The following is a 15,295-nucleotide window of genomic DNA, read 5'->3' as shown; positions in this document are numbered from 1 at the left end:
GGACAGGGTTGGGGGAAGAGCTGCAGAAATAATTTGGAGGTGGGAGCTGAGAGATGAGGAAAATATCAAGGAAATAGAAGGACAGAGTTTTAGGAGAGGGGCTAGGAGGGGAAAATGAAGAAAATGAAAACATAGGGGTGAAAAGAGAAGCCAAGAAGATGGGGGGAAGAATATGGTCGGGGGCTCAGAGTATGGTAGGGGGTAGAAAAAGACAGGAGATGGAGGGAGAGAAGAAGGGGCCAGATGGAGAGAGAGGGAGGCAGTGGGGGGAGGGGGGAAGAGGAATGGAGGGTCCAGATGGAGGGAAGAGAGGAGAAAGAGAATGGGGAATGGGTTGGGGGAGGAGAGACCAGGGCAGGGGGAGGGCCAAATTCAGTGTGTGTTTGTTGGGGGGGTGGAGGGGGCAATACAAGTAAGACTGAGTGATGGGAGTAGGGGGCGGGTTAGGACCCTGCCCCACACTCTGACCCTCATCAAGGCCCTTGACCATTGAAATGTAATCCCTGGGGTCTTATCCACTTCCTTCACTTCACCACTTTTATCCCCCTCCCCCACCTCCAATCCTTATTTCCATTCCCCCTCCCTCCTCTGGTGTCCATCACCTATATCTTTCCCCCCATATGGTGTCCGTTCCTTATATGAGTCCCCCTTTTGTCCTTCCCCTATATCAGTCCCTTCTCTGGTGTCCATTCTCTTCCTCACTTCTATCTGGTAGCTCCCTTATATCTCTACCACCTCTTTGCCCCCTCCTCCTTGACCCCCTTGTCCTAGTACCTATGAGGTCCACCTCATTTTCTCTGCCCCATGTCCATTTGAGCCCTTCTGGTATATTCCCTTGTCCCTAAAGATTTACCATCATTCCTGTCTCCTTTTCTCTTAGATCCATCCTTGTTATTTCTTCTCCACCCCATCCTCTCTTCCCCACCCCATTCCCCATCTTATCACCACTAGTCTGTGCCTACTCACTTTCCCCAGCTCTTATCACCCATTCCTCTTTTCTTGGCCCCTCTACTTCCTGGGGTGTTGGAGATTTGGGGAGCAAAGACACAGGTTTTGGTGGTTGGAACAGGACCTACAAGAGATCCCCATCTGAGCCTTGTGGAATTGCTCATCCTAGTAAATCTTTCCCCTTTCTCAACTGTGTTTCTCTGTCTCTTGCATCTGCTTCCCAGAATCATCCTTACTTAAGTCCAGACAATATTTGTGTGTGTATATTTCCAGAGTTGCTCCTAAGCTAAGTTCCCCATGTCCTTCCCCGCTCCCGGAAGGTGTCCCCTGAAGTCTTACCTGCCTCCCTGTGGCTGCAGCCTGAACCAGTCCCTCCCATGATGATGATATGTATCAACAGATGTCTCCTCTGGGGGTCCTCAGGGTCTGATTGCAGTGGACATGTTTCCTGCAGTGTCTGCAGTCCCAGAGCCTGGGTTTTGGTAATCTCTGTATCTAGAGGGTATTGGTTAGAATCTCTGAGGTGGCATTGAGATAGTGAGAGTTTCAAAGTATTGGGGTTTCTAGATACCTGTATTCTGGGGGTTCATCTCTGACTCTGACCTGCAGATTGGGTAAATTTGAAACATGTTTATAGACAGAAAGGGGTTAGATTTTTCAAAACTCCTATTCAGAGCTTTCAGTTGGAATGAAGTTCAAAGAACCGTTCTTTTCCTGCAATATACCCATGATTAATTATCCTGTAAAGGTAACAGGATTTTTCTTCCTCTAAACTCTGACTCTGATTCCTTAAGCCTATCTTCTATCACTTTGATGTCACCAATTTGATTTCTGTCTTCTATAGGGCCTGTCTCCTACGTCCCTGTGATGGTGTGTGGCATTGGGGTTTAAAGGGGAAGCAGTTTGCAAGGATGGGGGCATGGGAAGAAGAACAGCAAAGTTGGGGAAGAAGGACCCTGGGTGGGGGTGGGTCTCTGAGCAGGGGTGACCCTTAGTCTACTGTTCTTCTTTTTTAGAAGTTTTGTCCCCAACCCCAGCTTTAGTCTTGGGAGACCCGCTTTATGTCACATGCCTGGATCTTCCATTCTTCCCTCCCCTCTTTCTTCCTCAAGCTCCTCACCGAGCCTTGGGGAGGTTCCTGACTTGTAGAGTTGGCTCCCATCCTGTCTGTGTAGACGCGATAGGACGGGGAGGGGGTGGTGTAGGGGGCAGTATTGAATCTTCCTCCGACCTCCGGGCATGGAGTAGGGGAAGACATCAATTCAGTATTCATTCAAACAGCATATTTCCTACCTCCTCACTCCCCATCCCCTCCACAGCCAGATGCCTACAAAGACCCATTCTCCCCGCCACCACTAGCAGAACCAGATCTTTCCCCAAAGGACGAGCAGGGTTGGGCTAGGGGAGGAGGGAGTGGAGGAAAGAGGAGCGGCAGGAGGGGAGGCCCTCTCATGACTCTGACTCTGGGAACAGGTAAGTTCCCTCACTCCCTCTCTTTTCCAGATGTTTAGCTCTTAGAGTCTCATGACCCAAATGTCCCTGCATCCCCATCCTTCTTTCCCACAGCTCTGTAGTCTTCCTCTTACTCTCTTGCAGATGGGTGGTGCCACGTCCAAATCCTTGTCTTCTGCAGCTATCTGGATGACCTCCCTCTTCCCAGACACTTGCCACCAACCTCCCTGTGTTTTTCTTCTGCCAGTTTTGCTGCACCCTCCACCTTTTTATTTTTCTGAAGTGGTTGGAGAGCTCCTTCACCTTTCTCTGCCTCAACTTGTACCTTCTCTGTCATGATATAATTCCCCTCTCTGAACCACTCCTCTGTATTTCTTCTGCCAAGTCTCCAGAGTCCCCTGTGATGTGATTCCCCTCACCTCTTTTTCCCCAGATAGAGCAGCTTATCTTCTGTTCCTGTAAAGTTACTGGGGGCCTCACCCCCATCTGTGATCTCCTCAAGGTGGGTGGGTTCCCCTTCTGCCCCTTTATGGACTCTCTTCTTGCCATTTTAGACACCTCTGTCTCCCAGATACATAGAGCCTCCCTTACCGTTTCTGTGTGTCTCTGCCCCCTAGATGTACGGGGACCCCCTATGCACCGAACCCAATACGTTCATTCCCCATATGATCGTCCTGGTTGGAACCCTCGGTTCTGCATCATCTCGGGGAACCAGCTTCTCATGCTGGATGAGGACGAGGTGAGCAGGGTGGGAAGGCTGGGAAAAGACCTCTGGGTAGTGTGGGAAAATGTGGAGAGAAGGCTGGGGAGAATCCTCATTAGCGAAGGGACGCGAGACACAAAGAAGGCAAAGAGAGAAACACTGGCAAGTGGTGGGAGGAGGGTGGCCACTGAGATTGGGGTTGGGATGTCAGAAGGGGCAGGTGTTCTCTCCCCTTGGCCAGGGGGTCTTTGAGGGCCATGTACAGTGATGGGGAGGAGATATGGTTCTAAAGATTTGTGGGTGCCTCCTGTTTTCACCCTGCTCATATTGTGGGATAGGTTAGGCTAGGGAAGGGAAACTAAGGGGCTTGGAGGAGGGGTAAAGACATGGGGATCACTTTGGAGGGATTGTCTCCAAAGCAATCGTCAGGACCCTCTCCTCTCCCCCCACTCAGTAAGCCCCATCACTGTCCACTCCCTGTCCTTTCCCTGGCATGGGGCAGAGTACAGGACTCAGAGAGTGGGGTCTCTGAGTGGGGAAACTGGGAAGGGGCTGCAGGGTACCAGGAAAGATAACAGAGGTCAGTAGGTCTGGGTGTGGTTGGCAGTGAAGATGGAGAAGGCTGAGATCAGGGTTTAGAGAGACACTGGGAGGGCTTTCGCCAGGGACATGGGGAAGGAATATAAGGGAAGAGATGCCTGGGGGTGAGGGGAACTGGGAGTATGGGAAGTTGTCTAAAGGAGTAAGAGTGGGATAGGGGCAGGGACTAGCCAGAGTGAAAGACGTGAAATGAACAGAGCATCCTTGTGGGAGGTGGCAGCGATGCAGGGTGATTAGAGTGTGGGTTCTGACTTTGGAGCTGGGTCAGCAGTGGAGGATCCATCAGAGGAAACAAGATGTGAATATGAAGGGTGGACGCCCAGAGGCGTGATTGGGAGTGGGGGTGATTTGGGGATCAGCTTTAGAGAGTGATAGGGCAGCCTGCAAGACCAGAGGGGTGGTGAGAGATGCGCCTCGAAAGCTGTCAGGGAGGGTGTAGCGAGGCAGGGTTAGAACTGGAGTTGAGGTTAACCAGGGTTTCAAGGGATCTGGGGGGCAAGTGAGTGTGGAGAGATGGCTGGGTAGAGAGCTTCCAAGGCACAGAGTCAAGTCCAAGTGTCCAGGGGAGGACACGGTGACTCAAGGGAGAGGTGGTTTGGGGAGTCAAGTTTTAGGCACTGGGGGGCATTTGAGTGATTCATTAGTGGTCACCGGTCTTGACCAAGGGTTTGAGGTCTGTAGGATGAATTGGGGAAACTGGAGACTGTGTGAGGATGAAGAGGGAGGACAGTGGGTGGGGGGATGAACGAATGACAGAGCTGGGGACAGACAGGTCCAGGGGACCAGTAGCCAGAGACTGAAATAGGAAGGGTGCAGAGGGAGGGAGTGGGAAATGACAGAGTATAGGACCACAGGGAGCTGGAATTGGCTGAGTTGTGGAGCCCAGGCTGGGGACTAGTGGGGTGGGTGGTTCTTGGAGGGGTGGAGGTTAGGAAGGAGGTGGCAAGGGCGAGTTGGGGATGAGGCTTAGGGAGAGGTGATGGCTAAAGGGAAGTGAGAGGGGCGATGGAAGGAGATGAAGGGTGGGGGGAGGTGACCAAGCCCTCTGGGGGGTGGGGAGGTTGGGTCCCATTCTGGCCGCAAGCCTGGCCGTGGGAGGGAGACAAGCTGTGGATCCTGATTATAAATGCAGCTTCTGCTACCCCCGTGACAGCCACGGAGGGAGGGAAGGGGGTGAGGGAGGTGGGAGGTTGGGAGGAAAACAGGGAGAATGGAGGAACTGAAGGTCAAGGGGAAAGTGGATTCAGGGAGCAGCGAAGGCCAGAGGGGTTGTGGGAATTCCCTGGAGGGTGTTTCAAAAGAAATGGTGGAAGAAAAGAGGAGGGTGGGACGGAAGGGAATGAAGGAGACAGACTCGGAGGGAGAAGGGAACAAGAAATAGAGAAATCCACTCACCCCGAGACACTTAAAAGAGTATAGAGGGGCGGGGGCAGAAGGTGGTCAGGCCTGGTGGAAAGGCAGGCTCATCCTTCCTTGGTGGGGGAGGGAAAGAGGAGGGACGGCCTGGGCCAGCGAGGTCTGACACCCCCCCCCCCCGCATCCCCTAGATACACCCCCTTCTGATCCGGGACCGGAGGAGCGAGTCCAGTCGCAACAAACTGCTGAGACGCACAGTCTCCGTGCCGGTGGAGGGGCGGCCCCACGGCGAGCATGGTACGGCGGCCGAGCAGGCTCGAGCAGGCTCTCGTGCCCCGGACAGTCGCGGGGAGAGGGCTGAAGGTGGACAGGGTTGCATGGGAGGGGGAGTCCGGGAACCGAGGAGCTGTCAGGGGCCGGGAGGAGGCGGAGACAAAGTCTCGAATTCTGCGAGTGGGAACCTGGGCGGAGCAGGCGCCCTCCTCTGGGATCTGAGCGGGACGGAGGCTGTGGGTGAGAGGCCCCAGCGGTCCTTGCTGTTTCGCTCCCTTTTTCCTCTCCAGCAGCGAAGTTTGACTCTTTCCCCGGTGCTTGCAAAAATAGTCTCCTTAGATCTTTAGCTTCCTGTCCGATTGTAGTTGCCCGTGCCCCTCCCAGCCCCAGGTCTGGGATCTTGGAAAGAATGACCTAGTTCCTGCCCTGCCCCCAGACCTCAGCCCCACCCCCACGCTCCTGATTCTTCTTCCAGACCTTATGGCCTGTGGACCCTCCCTATTTTCTTTACCCTTTTCCCCTCTTCTTATCAGCTCTTTCTGTTTTCTGCAATTCTATCACCTTCTTTCTCTTTCCTCCCCGATTTCTTTATTTTCTCTATCCCTCTTGATTCCTCTGCCTCTCCCCTCTGCTCCCGGTGGATCTCCATCAGACCCCCATCTCATCTCCTTTCTGCCTGTCTGTGGAGCTATGTGCTCAGTCTGTCTCTCCAACTCTCCCTCTCTCCATCTGTCTCTTCCCCTCCCTCCCTCTTTCTGCCCCCCCTCCACCCCCCTCTTTAGTCATTTAAAAAAAGATTTTTGTCTTCCTGAGAAGTTCGCTTAAAAGGTTTCCATGGGAACAGTGAGGGGAGATGAAGGCAGAGAACGGAGATCTGCAGCCAAGGTGCAGAGAGACGCCCTCAGCCCCCCGGAAACCCCCTTGTTACTGCCCCCTACCACTCTGTTCCCCTTCCAGGACCAAGGGTCCAGGTCCTTCATCCCCTCAACCCCTTGTGACCCCTTTCTTCCACCAGCTACCCCTCCCCTCAGGGATCCAGGCTTCCAGTTTCTCTTCCTTGGAGAGAGCCAGTGGCCTGTCTCCATCCCTTGGCTCCCTTCAGCCCTCTTCTCATAGGCCCAGGCCTTACTGCCCTTGGGGGCCAGCTCTGGGACCCTGGGTGGATGGGTGGCCAGGGGTGTGTGTCATTGTCATGGAAACTTCTGACCATGGGGGTGTGTGGGTAGCACATCTCTGTGAGGCAAAGCCAGGTGGTGGTGGTGGAGTGTGTACAGAGAATGTGTGTGATGTCTGTCACATCTGTGTGTGTGAGAGAGACAGAGAGAGAGGGAGTCAGTCATGTCCATGTCTGGGAAAGGTTTGTGTACATGTGTGCATACCTGTGTGTCGAGGCCAGAATGGTCACATGCTTGTGGAGCATGTTTATCATATATCCGGTGGTTGGCGTCTCAGCCCACATATTCGCCTTCTTTCTCCTTACCCTCAGTCCTCAGGGTCTGGGGTCTCTGGTGTGGGTCTCCTGTGTGTTTAGGGGGAGGGCACCCATGTGTGTTTGGAGTTGGAGGACGGTATGTGGAGGTGTTTGTGTTGGAGGTTCAATAGGGGTCGGGAGGGGGCCCAGGGGTATATATATTTAGGGGGAGGGTTTAGCGAAAGAGTTGATAGCTGGTGAACGTTTGGGGTTCTCAGGTGGACGTGGAATGTGTAAAGGGCATGGAGGATGTGCTGCAGGGAACATAGGAGTCTTTGGGGCCCTGGGGACCTGGGTCTGAGAAGGTCTGTGCAAAGGCTGTGGACTCTCGAGCCCAGGAGAGGTCGCCGGACCTTTGAGGGGCATTGGCATCCAGGGCTCCTCCTCTGCTGGGTGGAGCCGCAGCCCCTCGTTCCCTTCGAGGTTTTGATGGGGGGTCCTGCTCAGGAGGATGGTGGGAGGCCCGGTTGGTTTTGGGGGTCCCCTCGTCCCCCTCCCGTGTCTCTATTGCGCTGTCTCCGGGCGACGGGGCTCGTGACAGAGGCGGCCACGGCAGCAGCGGTCGCCTAGCAACGGCGGCGGGGCCCGGGCAACGGCGGCAGCGGCGGGAGCGGCGGCGGAGGGAGCCGTTCCCGCGGCCGTCACCGCTCGGCTGTCCCGGCCGTCCCGGGCCCCGCCGCCGCCCCCACCGCGCCGGGCGGCGCGAGCCGGGCCGCGCCGCCCCCTCTACCGCTGCACCCCGCCCCTCCCCCGCGCAGGGGCGGGGCCCCTCCCCCACCGGGGACATCCCCCCCGACCCCTCCTGGGGGCGGTGCGAGGTAAGGGCGGGGCCGGGCGGACGAGGAGCGCGCGCGTGGGGGGGCGCCGCGCTCTTGGGGGCGGGGGCGCGTGTGTGCGTGGGCGCCGGGAGGGGGGTGGGGAGGCCGCGGCGGCGGCGGCGGCGGCGGCGGCAGCTGCTCCCTCCGCATGTTCTCGCTGCATCTTCCGAGTGGGGGGAGTTATGGTAACTGGAGGGGGACAGCGGAGGTCGGGGGGTCGGGGACAGGCCTCGTGGGGGCAGGGTCTCGAGCGCGCGGGGGCGGCCGGTGTGGGGTGGTCTTGGAGACCCTTGGTGGAGGTGGCAGCCCGGGTGTCCGCGTGTGTGTCGCCGTCCAAGCTCGTGTCCCCTGTGTGTCGGTGCCATGTGCACACGGGGGCCCAGTTCCTCGTGCACACATGTGCAGCCAGCGGTTTTCAAGTCTGTCCTGTCGTATCTTGCCTCTGCCGGCTTCCTGCCTAGGGGGCTGCTGGGCTGACCACTGGTTTGTGGGGCAGCTTTTGGCCTTACTGGTACCTGTCACCTCTGACCCTGAGAATGCATGTTCCTTGCTGGGGCTCACCTTCTATCAGTCTCCTGTGTGTGGGGATGTGTGGCTGCATGAGAAGGATTTTCTGTGTCCCTGGTGGCAAGTGTGTGTCTTTGCATGTGTGTTCCATCATTGGCCTGGGTATCTGTGTCAATCCCAGCATGGGTGTCCAGGGCGTGTCTGGATGTGGGTGGTGTGCAAGTGGGGGGAGAGAGTAAGTGTGTGAGCGTGTTCCTTGGAATCCTACCATGTATGAAATACCTTTGGGCTAGCAGGTGTGAGCCCCTGCTCGGTTAGGGAGTGGGGACAGAAAAGCTGAAAAGGGAAAGAGCGGGGTAAAGAGGAAAAGTGGGGAGTTGGGGGAGAGGAGGAATGAGAGAGGCTTGCAGAGGAGAGAGAGCTCAGGAGAGAGAATAGCTGGAGAATAGCTGGGAAGGTGGGAGATAGTGGAGCCAGATTTAGAAGAGAGAGAAGAGGTTTTAAGATGGGGAACTGGTTGGAGACAGCGGAGAAGGGGCCTGGAAGCTGGGGAGGCAGCTTGTGGGGCAGAGAGAGTCAGGCCTTCGGTAAAGTGATCTCAGAGGAGAAAGGGCAAGATGGGGTTGGGATTTGTGTAGGCCGTGTAGGATCAGGCTTGGTTGGATCAGGGGAGGCCATCATAGAGGCTGGCTCACAGTGAGGCCTGGCATGGCAGGAACTGCTGTTAGAGGTTCCTGTTTCCAGCACAGAGTTTGTCCCTCATTTCTCTGCTCTCTGTCCAACTCTGTTCCTCCACCTGCTTTGGCAGCCTCCCTTTGTGGCTCCCCTTGAGAGCTGCCAGCTGGGTGTGACAGGGAAGAAAGGCCAAAGGGAAGGTTAGGGATTTGGGGGATTGGAGGGCAAGGGGAGATTCTGTGGGTGATGGCAAGATTAGAGAGATTGGAGAGGCGGGAGTCTAAGCCCTCGCTGTGTGTGTGTGTGTGTGTGTGTCCAATTGTGTGTGTATACAGGGTGTGTACATGTGTGGGTGTGTGCACAATGCCTGTGTTACGGGTCTGTGTAGGTGGCTGTTATGCGTGTGCATGCGTGTATACATCGTGCAGGGATGGGACATGGAGACCCAGGATCGTGGTGTATGCTTATCAGGTTTGCTCTGTGTGTGGACATGGGCGTGTGCCTGTTTTCTGCACATGTCACTGCATGCAGCACTAATAACAGGATGTCCTGTGATTCTGTCACTCCGCCCCTTTTCCCTCTGTGTTTCTGCTCTGTTTTTCACTGTGGCAGTGAGGGTCTTTGTAAGTGTATGTGTATGTGGCCTCCGTGTACCTCTGACTTATATGGGAGTTCTTGGATCTTAGTGCTTGGTTGTACGTATAACGTTATATTACTTCAAGAACCAAGCAAACCAATTAGCAAATCCGTTCTCCTTCTGTTAATTCTTTAGTTCCAAAATGTAATTTTAGTGGATTTGAAGTTAGACTTTCTGCCTTTATTACAGGAGCTTGCCAATGGAAATAGTGGCTGAGCTACATTCCATGGCATGAGACAGGCAGCTAGACCTGAGAAAGGCAAAGACTGGGAAGGAGATATTCTGAACCCTTAGATGCATTGTTGAGTGTGTTACAGAAGGGTAATTAACACGTTTGCTCCTTGGTCTGTCTGTATTCTGGTAGCAACCACGGATTCATGTGTTGGAGTCAGGGAAAGGCTGGGGGAGAAGAAGGGGTTGTCCTGAGACAGTGGTTGTGGTTGTACTTCTCATGTGAATGAAGGATGTTTGTGCTTTGGGGATACAGGGATACCTTGATGTGGTCAGGATCATGGTATACTCAAACATGTGTTTTAGAGGTTAAAGTGGCTCCCCCTGTGTGGGGGCCCTGTGTGTGTCTCTGGGTTAAATGTCCCCTTCTGTAACGTGCTGCCCACATGACTGCCCGAGGGACTCGGGCCCCACATCCACACTAGCAGCTCTCATGTGAGTGTCTGGGTCCAAGTATGTACTCCCCTGTTGCAGTGCTCACATATGTCTAAGCATGTATACTGTGGGGTATCTGGGCCCCAGGGTCTCAGAATGTGGACCCGTGGCACCCCCCCCCCCATTCTCACAGTTGCCTGTATGTCTCATAAGCACCTAGATCCCTTTTTTATTTTTTGTATCATGGGTCTTATGTGCACGTACCCCCCACAGCTCGGTGTATGTTTTTGTGCTTTACACATGTGTTCCTGAGGGACTAACAAGGGTTCCTGTGTCATGGGAGCCACATTTTTGTGTGCACATCTCCTAACACCCAGGTTTTAAAGGCCTAGGGAAGCTGGAGACTGATTCTAGGGCAATTTGCAGGCGATTTGCAATTCAGGAAGCCGACAGTGAACGTGTAGCTGTGGCCCTCCCTTGTTTTGGAAACTAGAGGGTTAACAGGCAGCTCTTCCGGTCCACCCCCCCCAGCATGTAGCTTCTTGTTGCCATGGAGATAGTAGCCCCGCCCCTGATGCAGCACCTGCCCCCCCATTGGCTGCAGTGGTGACTGTGGGGCTGAGGGGGGAGCCCAGGCCTGGGCAGCCATTCTGGAGCTGGAGCCCGAGCTTGGCATCCCCCCACTTTCATTCTCCTCTAGCCACTTGGCCCCTCTAAATTCCCTGGCAGCAGAGCCTCAGCTTCCCTCCTCCCAGCTGCCACCCTTCTTGACTCTGAGCAGTCTGAGCTTCATCGGCATTCATCTCCCCTCCTCCTCCTCTCCCTGCCCTCACTTGGGAGTACCCCGAGTCCCCATTGCCCATCTTCCCCACTCCCTGCCCGTTCCCCTGCATTCTTCTCTTTTCCCCTTTCCCCCTTCACTTCTGAGTCCCTGCCACTGCAGTGCACGTGGAACCAGCCCCTTCTCCCCTCCCCCCCATCCCTTCCTTGAATTTTCTGTCCCCAGGCTTTTTCCGCTTCCACTCCTCACAGGTCCCTTCCAAGACTTACCCCTCCAGTCCAGGGAGGGGGTCATGGGAGGTAGCTCTGGCCCTCCAGACAGAGAGGGGTTTCAGGAGTAGGGGCCAGGTGGAAGTTGTACCCAGCTGAGGGAGGAGGAAGGCCTGCCTCTGGTCAATGACCTTTAACCCGACTTTCCCCACCAGCTCGCCCCTTCCTGGGGGGGGTGGGCACCAAGGACCTAGGTTCTGTGGATCTTCGGTGTCCTTTATTCCTGGAGTTTTACTGACCCTCTCAGCCATGCCCCTTTGCTGACTGCCAGGCCCAGCCCCAGTCATGGGCCTAAGGCCTCCCACCCCGTCCCCCTCCGGGGGCTCCGGCTCGGGTTCCTTGCCCCCTCCTTCCCGCCGCCAGCTTCTCAGCCGCCGCTGCTCTTCCTGCTGCTTTCCGGGGGGTAGGTGAGGCTGGAGCTAAGGGGCAGAGGGAGGTGGGCGAGTGTGCTGGGGCCAGGGGTGGAAACCTGGGCTAACGGCAACCCCCTCCCCAACTTCTGTTCCGGCCCTCTTCTCCCCTCCAGAATACCACTTGGGTCGCTCGAGGAGGAAGAGCGTCCCAGGGGGGAAGCAGTACAGCATGGAGGCCGCCCCCGCTGCACCCTTTCGGCCCTCGGTGAGTGAAGGCGCCTGCCAGATGTGGCTCAGCTGGGTCCCCTCCCCTCCAGCCCCAGCGGGAGCCTGAGGATTATGAGAAAGGAGGAAGGAGGGGAGAGAGAGAGAGTATGTGTGTGTGTGCCCCCACCTCTTTGGTTTCCCCCTTCTTGGCTCTGCCCCCCTGCTTCTCAGACCAGCCCTCCCACCTTCTCCAGGCTGGTGTGTGTGTGTGTGTGTGTGTGTGTGTGTGTGTGTGTGTGTGTGTGTGTGTGTGTGTGTGTGTGTGTGTGTGTGTACACTCGCATCCATGAGAGCACAGGAAGACAAACTGGTAGCAGGGCTCCTATCCCCCTTTCCTAGCCTCTAGAGATTTCCCTTTTCCCCCCATCCCACCTTCATCCAGGGACTCTTTACCAGCTGAGCGGTGAGGAGGTAGAACTGACCTTACCCCAAAACACACCTATCCCCATTTCCCCCCCACCCAGCAAGGCTTTCTGAGCCGGAGGCTAAAAAGCTCCATCAAACGTACGAAGTCACAACCCAAACTTGACCGGACCAGCAGCTTTCGCCAGATCCTGCCTCGCTTCCGAAGTGCTGACCATGACCGGTACAGGGCTTGGAGCGGTGGGCTAGAGCGTGGTGGGATGAGTTGGATGCAGTGTAGGGGCCTCCAGAGTGAGGCTGGAGGGGTGGGGGTTCTCAGAGTGTAGAGCTTGACGGCTTCAGATTGATTGAGAGGTGTGGTGGGACAGGGGTCAGAACAGAGGAGCAGCAGGAGAGGGGCTTGGTGCAGGGTGCCCAGAGAGGGTGAGCAGCGGGGCAGGAAAGGGGGTGAAGGTGAAGCCAAGGAGGGATGGACTCTTCTGACCGTCAGAAGGATGGGCTCCAGCCCAGGATGGAAGGAGCTGTACAGAAGGACGGAGAAGGAGTGACGGAGCCTGGGAGGAACATTTAAGGAATCCAGGGAAGGGGCGGTGGGCTGGTTGGTAGGAGGGGAGAGTGTGATCCAGGTAGAGGGTATGAGGAAAGGATGGTAGGGTGGGGTGGGGCTGGCAGGTATTATGGAGGAGAGAAGGTGCAGCGTAGAGCGTGACAGAGAAGGGGAGGTGGCACGGGTATGCAGGTCAACAGACTGGGGAGGGGAGGTTGGAGGGTTAATCCATGGACTGAAGCCTGAGGAAGAAGCCCGCAGAGAAGTCCAGAGGGCACTGTCTCCGAGGCTGGGCTTGAAGGAAATCTTGTTTGCTCCTGTGGTCTGCTCTTTGGGGTCCCTCTTTGGGTTTCCCCCTCACCCAGTCCACCCCCCCCCCCCCGCCCCAGGGAGAACCCTGTCCTTCCTTTCCCCCCGTGTCTGGCCGCCCCCGGGATGGGGCAGGTAGGGGAGGTTGGGATAGGTGAGTCACACCTTCCCCTCCCCCTTCCCATGTCACCGGAGCTGGATTTGGGGAGGGGGGGTGTGAGGGCCTGGTATTCCTGGCCGCGGGGGCGGGGGGCCGGGGGAGCGTTGTGCTGACGGCAACAGAGCCCAAGATGACGGGGCTGCTATAAATAGCTCCATGGAGGCTCCCACACCCGAGCTCCCCCTCCCGCTTCCCTACTGCTCTCTACTCTTCATCCCCTAGCCGGCTCCGAGCAAACTGTCCTGTGGTCCCGGCCTCCACTCCCCTCAGTTCCTTTCACCTTCTGCCTTCCCTGTGGTCCTGGCCTCCACTCCCCTCAGTGCCTTTCACCTTCTGCCTTCCCTGTGGTCCCGGCCTCCACTCCCCTCAGTGCCTTTCACCTCTGCCCTCCTGCACTAATTTTCCCAAGTTCGCCCCCCCCCACCCCGTCCCCCACCTCTGTTCCCACATCCAGCTCTCCAGTGGCCTCTCCTCATCTTCTCCCATCCTGTCTTTCTGCGCACACCTTTCCCCCCTCCTTTTCTCCTTCTCGCCTTATCTGTTCTTCCCCAGTCCCCATTTTCAGTCCCTTATCTCCGTTGTCACTCTTCTGCCCAAAATCCTTCTTCTATTTTTTATGATTTTCCCTCACTCTTTCCCATGATTCTGCTAAAACTTGTCCTCTTAGCTCGTTCATTTTTGGATTTATTAAGTGCTTTTTAGGCACTACCTGTGTGCCAAGGCCCAGACCAGCATCTTTGAACTTCTGCTTCTTTCTTTTTAAAATTATTTATTTTATTTATTTATTTTTGGCTGCATTGGATCCCCATTGCAGTGCGCGGGCTTTCTCTAGTTGCGGAGAGTGGGGGCTGCTCTTCATTGCGGTGTGCCAGCTTCTCATTGCGGTGGCTTCTCTTGTTGCGGAGCACAGGCTCTAGAGCGCAGGCTCAGTAGTTGTGGCACATGGACTCAGTAGTTGTGGCTCACGGGCTCTAGAGTGCAGGCTCAGTAGTTGTGGCACACAGGCTTAGTTGCTCCGCAGCATGTGGGATCTTCCCGGACCAGGGCTTGAACCCGTGTCCCCTGCATTGGCAGGCGGATTCTTAACCACTGCACCACCAGGGAAGCCCCTGTACTTCTGGTTCTTTACTCCCACCTTTTTCCCCTTATACTGAAGCTGTGGTTTTGGCGGGGGAGGTGTCACATAGAAGTCCCACCTAGAAGTGTCCAAGGCCCACCTGTTCTTTTTTTTTTTCTCCCATGGTCCCTTTCTGGGTTGAGATATTTCTAGGTGTCCCCAGTCCTCACAACCCCTTAGGTGGTGGGCTGAGGGGAGGGGATTTCTTAAAGTGTTCTCATTTCTCTCACATCCTTCATGTCCTTCCCCGGGGATAGGCTGGGTTTCTTTCTGTCTGTGTCTGTGTCCATGTGGGAAGTGGGTTTAGGAGCCCCTTTCCCCAGGTCTCCATCCTAGAGTCAGGTTGGCGATGCAAGCCTGTGAGTGTGTAAGCAGAGTGGGGCCCTGATTCTCCCTCCTGGACCCCCGCCTGCTAGGGCCCGGCTGATGCAGAGCTTTAAGGAGTCGCACTCTCACGAGTCCTTGCTGAGTCCTAGCAGTGCGGCCGAGGCCTTGGAGCTCAACCTGGATGAAGATTCCATTATCAAGCCAGTGCACAGCTCCATCCTGGGCCAGGAGTTCTGTTTTGAGGTACTGGGTGTAGGGGGCTGGGGAGGGCCAAAGGGCAGGGGTCACGGAGGGGGAGGGCAGAGAGTCCTGGAGAAAGCGGCAGAGGTGGGGACATCAAGGAAACAGAAGCCTCTGGGGCTGAGAGAAAGGAGGATAGGCCGGGGAGGAAGAGATGGTGATGGACTCTCAGTCCTTGGGAGTCATCACCCCTCTAGAGCTCCAACTGACCTCCACACCCCTCTCTAGGTAACAACATCATCAGGAACAAAATGTTTTGCCTGTCGTTCTGCGGCCGAAAGGGACAAATGGATCGAGAATCTACAGCGGGCAGTAAAACCCAACAAGGTATTGGGAGTACAGGGTACACAGACAGCATGGGCAAGGCAAAGGTCAAGCTGCAGGGGAAACTGGGGGCCTAGGGGAGAAGGGGACCAAGGAGGAGGGGACCCCCATTTTCCTCTGAGTCCCCCATTTCTTTTTCCTTTCTTTCTACCTTATGATGTTTCCCTACCATAGAAATCATAGAGTTATGGA

The 15,295-nt window shown here is 55.9% G+C and overlaps 1 protein-coding gene across 1 annotated transcript in view; it reads left to right on the top strand.

The window, feature by feature from the left end:
* The window catches only part of SYNGAP1 (synaptic Ras GTPase activating protein 1), a gene marked incomplete at its 5' end in the record, with an annotated part of 32,299 nt that overhangs the window by 2,300 nt on the left and 14,704 nt on the right, over nt 1–15,295 (top strand). The window contains 6 exon segments of the mRNA XM_079934938.1: nt 3,018–3,139; nt 5,251–5,356; nt 11,623–11,714; nt 12,181–12,302; nt 14,629–14,782; nt 15,008–15,106. Of these exon segments, the coding sequence (XP_079791064.1) occupies nt 3,018–3,139; nt 5,251–5,356; nt 11,623–11,714; nt 12,181–12,302; nt 14,629–14,782; nt 15,008–15,106 (695 nt within the window).

The sequence above is a fragment of the Stenella coeruleoalba genome, assembly GCF_951394435.1.
Source record: "Stenella coeruleoalba genome assembly, chromosome: 10".
Lineage (NCBI taxonomy): Eukaryota > Metazoa > Chordata > Mammalia > Artiodactyla > Delphinidae > Stenella > Stenella coeruleoalba.
The sequence above is the reverse complement of the archived record's forward strand: the minus strand, read 5'-3'. Positions and strand labels throughout refer to the sequence as shown.